The 9,412-nt window shown below is 25.9% G+C and overlaps 1 protein-coding gene across 1 annotated transcript; it reads right to left on the bottom strand.

Annotated features, from left to right (window-relative positions):
- Window positions 1-1,724: 1,724 nt before the first annotated feature.
- LOC106775751 (putative elongation of fatty acids protein DDB_G0272012) lies at window positions 1,725-3,146 on the bottom strand. Its single transcript, XM_014662920.2, has one exon. The coding sequence runs from the start codon at window positions 2,956-2,958 to the stop codon at window positions 2,107-2,109; it is 852 nt and encodes a 283-aa protein (XP_014518406.1). The 5' UTR covers window positions 2,959-3,146; the 3' UTR covers window positions 1,725-2,106.
- Between the last annotated feature and the right edge of the window lie 6,266 nt (window positions 3,147-9,412).

Genomic DNA, 9,412 nt, shown 5'->3' with positions numbered 1-9,412 from the left:
TAAATAGGTAATTTAGGATATATTGACTGTTAAATTTTATTAATAATGTCACAAAAATGAATTGCATTTCGTTTATGAAATCTGACATTAGGTTCGAAGAGTGAAGATTTGAACTTTTTATTCTACTGATGAAATTTAATTTTTTTTTATTTGAGGTTAAGTTAAAATTTTATGTGATCGTGTGAAACATTTCTACTACTTGAACATATTAGTTAAAATAAAAAATAAAATAAAATACAATTAAAGGATTTCATATATATAAAATAAAATAAAATTCCAACATGTAAACAAATTTCTCCCAAATACATAGAAACCAAGCACTACACAATTTGAGATATGATCCGTTATGTCTCAGCAAATTATGGATGTTTTGATTTTCCACAGCATATAACATCCTTAAACAACACTTATATGTCTTTTCCAGTCATTCATGCTTCCACCAACACCACTTTATATATCCATATTGATGTTCTTAGGAAGGTAGATACGAGTCTAAATCTCCTTTTTAAGTAGACCACCACTACTTTATATCCATATTGATGTTTTAGGAAAGTAGATACGAGTCTAAATCTCATTTTTTAAGTAGAGACATTGAATAAATGCATAAATTTATTCATGTTTTTTGTAGGCTAGATTCATGTTTTATTAATGTTATGTTTCTTTGATAATTTTTTCTTGAGAGATTCATCATAGTTGAGTATTCCTCTATACCACAAACCTATTGCCTTAAAAGTTTTTAAGTTAAATGTGATATTAATTTTGTATATGGATTGAGCTTATGTCTTATGATAAAATTGAACAAAATTAACATAATTAAAAATGTTGTATTATGATTGCAATTTTTTTTTTTGCGTTATATATATTAAAAATGAAATATAATTGAAATACAATTAGAAAAACATATAACTTTTAAATTTTGATAAAAAAAAAATGCGTGCTGTGTATTCTTATCGATTACTATTTTATTATATTTTAACTAATATATAAAAAAGTTTAAACATGAGTAATCACTGTTACAATAAAGAAAGCCCTTGGAAAAGGGTGTAATTATTCTATTATTTTAAGTTTTTTTACAAATTTTGTATAAAATTATTGTTTGTCTTGGATAACATTAATGATTATTATTACTGTGTATGGTTGGCTAAGGCGAACTTAATTATAATTAAGATGGAACATATAGATAGAAAATCAAATTAATTGAATATCGACATGTAAACAGTATTTGATGTACCGGTATCATTTAAATAAGCTGCAGAAGTATAATTAAAAAAATATAGCTTCCACCCAAAAAAAAAATTAATAAAATATAACAAAATAGAAAAGTGCGATTACCATCAAATTATCTTTATATAATAGGAAAAAGGCAATTCCAATAAACAACAATTGTAGTACTACGTAGAAGATCTAGCGCAGAATAGTAGTCTTTATTCTGTTGTTGTTAGGTAGTTGGTATATTATAAATGCAGCTGTTAAATTTTATTTTGGTGATGAGTTGTGCAGCTGTTCTTGGACCACAATTCAAAAGTACTTTCAGAACATTCACGTGTCATCACTATTTGACCAATAACACGCGTATTAACTTAATTAATTAGGCCATGCATGCATATATAACACGTTTATTTTTCCGATCTATATATATATAATCATGGAATGATTAGTTTCATCTTGAAACACGACTATTTTTAGATAAGCTCCGCATTTAATGGAACAACAACACCAACTATTATATATATATATATATATCTAGAGTACATAGGTTTTGTCCCAGATTTTAAGGTAAATGTCGTGCGTGTAATAGTAAACAAATCCACATTAACAAAACGATTTGAAAAAAAAATATTCCACGAACTCAACCAAATCCTTAACACCCACATACCCCAATTTCAATATTCGGCCTTTTGCCATTCTAGCTTGATAACAAAAGTTCCCAGAGTCAGAATCAAGGAAAAAAAAGTAGAGGAATGAAAAACAGGTAGATGATAGTGAGAAACTGAGACATGTTGGTAGTTCTCACGACCAGGTTACGTGACATGCTATGGAATTTCGCTTTCACAAAAAGAATGAATTGGAAGAATAATGATGATGTCGTACCATAAATAGTGCAAATCACTTGTGAGTGTGATTGGAATAAAAGAAGGTCTTGGAAGGCTTAACGGCGAGCTTATTCTTCTTGGAGGATGCACCGTAACTCTTCTTGTGAAAGTCTACGAAGAGAACGAGAAGAGAGGCGTAGAAGACGACGTTGAAGGTCCAACCCCAGACGCCGGAGCAGCCAGAACCGGTGAAGTGGTAGTAGAGCATGACGGCGAGAACGAGGAAGCTGGAGTAGAACTGCAAGATCTGAACGTTGGTGACGATCTTCTTCCATCTGGGGCGCACCCCGAGTGCGCAGGATAAGTAGTAGGCGTACATCAGGACATGCACGGAGGCGTTGGTGAAGAGGACGGCGGGGAAGAGGGTCTGGGAGGTTTGGAGCCAGATGTAGCACATGATGACGACGGTGGAGTGGTGGTAGACGTGGAGGAAGGTGAGGCGTTGGATGGATTTGCTGAGGATGATGAGGAGGGTGTCGGCGAACTCGAGGATCTTGGAGAGGTAGAAGATGTAGGCCCAGAAGAAGAGAGGGCCGGTGGGCTTGGTGTGGGGAGGGAAGCAGACGATCCAGTGGAGGTGAGGTGCATGGTAGAGGGTGGAGAGGAGGCAGCCAAGAGCCATGGTGAAAGAGAGGAGAAGGAGGAAGATGTTGTGGAGGGCTGAGATGGTTTTGATGAACTGTGGTGATATGGAGGAAGATATGATCCTGTGGGGTAGAATGAAGGTGGAGAAAAGGTAAGAGAGAATGGTGAAGAAGAGAAAGTGTGGTGAGGAACCTAGGGTTTTACCTGGTGTCCATGAGAAGTTTCTTATGGTAGGATGGTTCACTAGCCAGTACTCCAAATCCAACCCTGATGATAACATTTTCTCAAACTCAACTACCACAACAGCACAAAAACAACACAACACAAAAACAACCTAGTACTGTGCTGCTGAGGAAGAAGAGAGAGATCTTGAAATCCAGAATGTTTGGAGGAGGAAAACTGCAAGCTTGAAGTTGTTTGATGTATATATGGTATGACAGTGTGAGAGGGTAGGCTGAAACACTATAAGTAATGAACAGTGATGATATACAGCTGGTAAAGTAAGTGTGTGTGTGTGTATTATTAGTGAGAGAGAAAATCCATTTGCTATAAGGTGTTAGAGTTGCTCAATAAATGTGGCAATCTGAGCAGAAGCAAATGCATGGTCTCTACAGTGACTCATTCTGCATGAGATCTTGACCATTCAAAAATAATAATAATTTAAAATTCAAATTTAAAAGAAGAAGAAAAGGTGATATATTTTATTTTAACAGTTGGAATGATGTCCAAGTGTTTTTGAGACATGATGAGACCTTCTCTAATAACTGCTCTAACTGCAGGCAGTGTGACAGTGAAGCTTCATAGCAATGCCATGTGTTATGGTTTTTAGGATTTGTTTAGTTACAGCATAAACTCTCACAACAAATGCATTGTAATATTCATTGAATACCAATAAATAAGGCAGTGAATATTTAAATTTGAAATGTTGATCTGCATCTACCAACTAACAACATTGATTATTTAGTGAATGGATGAAAATGGGGGCACTGCAGAAGGTAGGTGCCTCCCTTTATGTTTTTGAAAGGGACACACTCTATTTAGTGAATATTAGTACTGCTGGGTTTTGCTATGAATATCATTTTTTTTTTACGTAATCCCAATATAGTTTTTTTTATTTTATTTTTTCACACCATGACAACTTACAAGGATTGTTGACTGCTCTCACATATTACCACAAGATTTTTTAGTGTGTTTTGTCCTCCCTCGCACCCAACAAAATTTAGTAAAAAATAATGTTACTGTAAAAACATTCTTTTTTATAATATTTTAATATTATTTATTTATCATTTTATTATTAGTTTAAAATTACTCTAGAGGCAATTATAGTAACCATAAACATTACTATGATTATTAATGTGTGGGTTATCTATCAAATACTCTAACATTAATTTCTGACCCAATTGCCAACCCTAATTCTCCCAACTCTTTGGTATAAATAGACAAATTTAATAGGAATAGGAATATATGTTCCTAAAATCACGATCAAACAGCAAAATTTAGGTTAGGTTTTATTATTTTTAGCATTCATTTTTAAACCAAACTGTATACCACATTTAATGTTTCTTCAAATGCTTTTTTTTTTTTTTTTGTTTTGCAAAGTTAATTAAACATACACTTGTAGGATTCATGTACAACTATTCCAAAACAAAACATTAGCATATGAATGAAAACAAGTTTCCTCTTTATTGTAAATGCTTTCTTATGAAGTACCAATCAAAAGTATACATGTTTTAAGTGGAATCTGCTAGTATTTATATATGATGTTAACACGAAATTTTTTTCGAAATCTTTGAAATAACTTATTTTACAGTAAAAATTATAATTAACGACAAATTTAAAATTAATTTATTTTAGTATACTAAAATCACGATTAAATCTATTTTGTATATTGGATCGTAAATAACTTTTTCCGTACCTCGATAATAACTTATACTAATAATCGAATAAAAGAATCATCTAATAAACTCAACTTAAAAACCAAATAATTTTTAGAAAAAAAAAATGCATGATTTAATTATGAAAATTTTACCCACTTCTATGTTTTTTTTTTTTATTAAGTTGCATCTATACTTCTCATGAATTTCAATTTAAAAAAAAAAACTAAATGGAATGTGTATTTAATTAAGAAATTAGAAGATGATGAAATGTAAGTAGGTTGTGGGATGGGAGAGAAGAAAATAATTTTAAAAAATTATGAAAAGTATTGTCTTATTTATTAGAGTTAGTTACTTTTCATTAATTTTAGATTTATTGAACTATTCTTTCCTATTTTCATCAATTGTGGTGATGAAATTTTAAATTGGTATAATACTATATAAATTTTTATTTATGAGTTTTTATTTGTTTTATTTATGTTTAGAAGGTGTTGCATAAAGTTTGTTTTTTCCTGAGTTATTGTTTTGTTACTTATATTAATTATATGCATACAAGTAATCGATTTATCTGAAAATAGATATTTTGATATTGATTTGAGTCCCATTGAAATAATGATATATTAATTATAATAAAAGAGTCAACCACCATCTTCCAATCAAACCAACCATCTAATTTTTAAAACTATTCTTCAAAGACAACTTTCAAAATTAAGATGCCATGTGGTGGTGATTAACCTTGGATCAAATGGTTTAAATATTTAATTCTACTACAAGTATAACAGTGGTATTATTCATTTTATTTTCAATCATTTTATATTTTTAATTTCTTCTTTATTTATATTTATTTTGTTATCACACATATAGATGAGAATTATTTTATTTTTTAATTTTACATTTATACTTATTTTGTTGCTAATTAATTGGTCAACAAGTTTATATTATAAAAATTTCGTACTATTTTTTTTCATAATTTACATTGTCATATAAAAAAATGTCTCTCTAAAACGTTATTCTACCTTTTTTATCTATTTGATTTTTTTTTTAAATTGATTTACTTTAAAAATATCAATATATTTCAACTTTAACATTTAATATGTAATAAATTATTATTTTAGCTCTACAACTATTACTTTCTTACCTTTAAAATTTTTATATCAACATTCAAAATGTCAATTATATATAAAATTGAAATTATTCTATTAATCAATTATCTATTATCTATTTGGTATAAATTAAATTAATATCTGTTATATATTATAATAGATAATAAAAGAGGATAATATCTATTTTCTATAAAAGATGGTACTATAAAAGTCATCTTTTTATTTTGTTGATAAGTGTCTAAGTTTTTTTGTTATTTAATATTTTTAATTTTTTTCCTTTTCTGCCACATAGATAATTTATGTTTTTACCCATGATTTATATTTAGTATTTTTAAAGGAAATCCATTTTTTAAATAAATAAATAAATAATTCTTTTAATGTGTATCCTTAAACACATTTTAACCATTTAAAAAAAATAAAAAATCTAACATACTTTCAACACATTTATTATCTTGAAGAATAACTTATATTTAAAGTATTAATTTTATTATATACTATTTTTTTATTTTAATTAGTTAGTCATTTAATAAAATTAAATTTAAAAAATATTTTAATTTTATTTCATAAAAAAATATTATTTAGAAAATAATATATGTTTATTGATAGTAAAATAAAAAGCAATTGTGAGGAAATAATTTTGTCTTAAAAAGTTTATCAATAAAAAATCATACTTATCGTTTCTATAATATTCTTTCTCTTTTTAGTATTTAAAATTAAATTAATTTTATCTAATAAAAATTAACATTAATAATATGTACTAAAAACTCCATATAAAGTTTAAAATAATTATATTTGAAAAAAAAAATTAAAATATTGTATTCCATAATTCATTTCAAAAGTTTAAAATATATATTTGTAATGAAAGAGTTACACTGATTTTTGTTTTATTTAATAGTTCATTTCAAATGTTTGAATAATATATTTATAGTAATAAAATCATATTTTTTAATATTTTATTTTTTACTTTACATTTTTTAATTCATTTTTTATTGTTTTCATGTAATAACTTATAATTTTAGTAAGACTGAAAAAGAGAGGATAAAATGTAATAAACTAATTATGTTAAAATATATTACTAATGTATTTATATTATTATTAAATGAAAATAAAATTATATATTAAACATAAATTGATTACATGAGTTTATAAATACATTAATTGATTTTGTTCACACACTAATTAAATGAATATAAAAGAATTAGACAAGTCTAACCATATACATTAAGCAAATCATTTAGTTCATTATGTAACAAATATAACAAAAATTATTAAATTAATCTTACAATGCAGAATAGGCCAATATGTCCATATAATGATTAGATTAGTATAACAAAAAACATTAGACAAGTTTAAAAATTTACATTAGACGAGTTTATCTATATATTAATTAAATAAGTATAACAAAAAATATTAGACGAGTCATTACATTTATTGATTAAACAAATATAACAAAAAAAATTAAATGGGTCTGTTAATGTACTGATTGAACAAGTTTAACAATACACATTAAATCAGTTTGTACATACAATCAGTTGACATGTATAACAAAAATACATTGAACGACACATTTTATACATTGATTACATGAGTTTGAAAATACTCATTAGAGGAATCTATTTAAAGAATGATTAAACAACTAATTAGATAAATCTTGCAATATACATTAAATGATTATGTCGAAACACTAATTAGACCGATTTAGCAATACACATTAAAAGACTACCCATGAATTAGATAATAATTTTGTCCATAAAACATAAAACAAATAATTTCTTACATTGGTTAGATAAGTCTATAAGAATATGTATTAAGGGAGTACATCCATATATTAAATAAACAAGTTTTGCAACACACATTTGCCTATAGACTAATTAAAACACATTAGATAACTATATTAATTATTTGATTAGACGCATCTTGCAATACATATTAGACGAGTTTGTATATACACATTAAATGAGTATAACAATACACATCAAATGAATGTGTTCATATACTTATTACATGAGTCTAAAATTATATATTAGACAAATATACCAATGCACTAATTATACAAGTCTAATAATACACATTAGACTAATATGTCCATACATTAATTTGTATTTATAATCAATATACTCAACATATTTTTACATAATCCATCCTTTGTATTTTTATAATTTACTCTATATATTTTCACATGTTAAATCTTTTGTAATTTTACAAAATTTATTCTGTACAATTTTTCATATATATTAACTTTTTTAACTTATAAATAATTTATAATGTTGATTCTATTTAAAATTTAATTATAAACTTAAAAATATTATTATTTTCCCTCAACTTCTAAATATAATTTAATATTTCTTAACATCTAAATATATTTTAATATAATATCTATTTAAATATATTTTAATATAATATATATTTATTAACATAAAAACACATACAAAATACAAATTTAAAACTTGTCTTCTTAAAAATATATGTAACATTATTAACTTTTACGATGAAAACACGTGTTTCTTCTTTTTATTACAGACAATTAATTTAGTTACAAAATATTTGAATTTAAATAAATAATAACTAAAAGACTAAAATGAAAAAATAATTACTTTAATTTAAGAAATATTAAATTTAAATTAACTGACATTTAAAGGATAAAAATGAAAACACAATTATTTTAATTTAAAATAACAATTATTTAAAGGATAGAATGGGAAAGAAAATATGTACACGAAAACAATAAAATTAAATATATACAGAGAGAGAGGTATAGATGGTATGTTAATTATTTTCTTTTTTTCTAAACTATTATACAAGATTTGCCAATTTATCCTAGTTTAATAAAATTAACCAAAAAGCTTATAGTGATATAATTCCATCCCAAATTCATTTTCTCTTCAAATATCATGTAAACAAGTTTATTAAGATTAAAATTAATTGTTTTAGTTGTGAAGTTTATTTAATTGGGACATAATTATAATTTTACTCTTATTTAACCTAATTTTTCTGTTATCTTTTTAAATTAATTTATTTCACTAAATTTGTTAAAATATAGTGATGAGAAATGTTAAATTAAGACTAAAAAATAGACTATGACATAATCAAAGTTGACAATGTAGAATAAACTATTCAGGCAGACACGTCTTCTATTGTGAAAATTTGAGTCCATTATTCTCCGTACATTCTTAACATAATCTGTCCAACCTCCTACATTAGATTTTTTTTAATAAGATTGAATATTTTGATATAATATAATATATCAACAAATAATACATAATTAGTTTTACTTAAATTTGAGATTAAGAAAATTCTTTATGTGAATCTATAAAAAACTTGGTCTACAGTCAAAGGTTGCATATTTTTTTCTTCTAATTTTTAAAGCTAACGGAAGATTAAAGAGAACGGCTGTTTAAGCCTGAATCATAAAATAAAATAGCAAAATAATACATTTATCCAAAAACATCATATAAACATGATAAAATAACCAACATCAACATAATACATTAGCCTGAATCGGTGAACACTAATACGTTGAAAACAATAGGCATTAATTCCATTTTTAATGTATGAAGTTTAAGGATGTATCTGATTTCAGTCTTTTAATTTTTTTAAGTAAATATTTTAGGTTTCAAATTTGAAGAAAAGGCCATTTTAAACTTCAGACACTAAAATGTTTTTTTTTTAACCGTCAATATTATTTATACAGTAAAGTTAACGGATTAACATTGAATTTATTGTAATTTAAAAGACTAAAATTTTATCCAAAACCAAA

The sequence above is a fragment of the Vigna radiata genome, chromosome 10 (assembly GCF_000741045.1).
Source record: "Vigna radiata var. radiata cultivar VC1973A chromosome 10, Vradiata_ver6, whole genome shotgun sequence".
Lineage (NCBI taxonomy): Eukaryota > Viridiplantae > Streptophyta > Magnoliopsida > Fabales > Fabaceae > Vigna > Vigna radiata.
The sequence above is the reverse complement of the archived record's forward strand: the minus strand, read 5'-3'. Positions and strand labels throughout refer to the sequence as shown.

Coding starts and splice junctions, on each gene's coding strand:
- LOC106775751 (XM_014662920.2), bottom strand. CDS start 2,958: ATGTTATCATCAGGGTTGGATTTGGAGTACTGGCTAGTGAACCATCCT.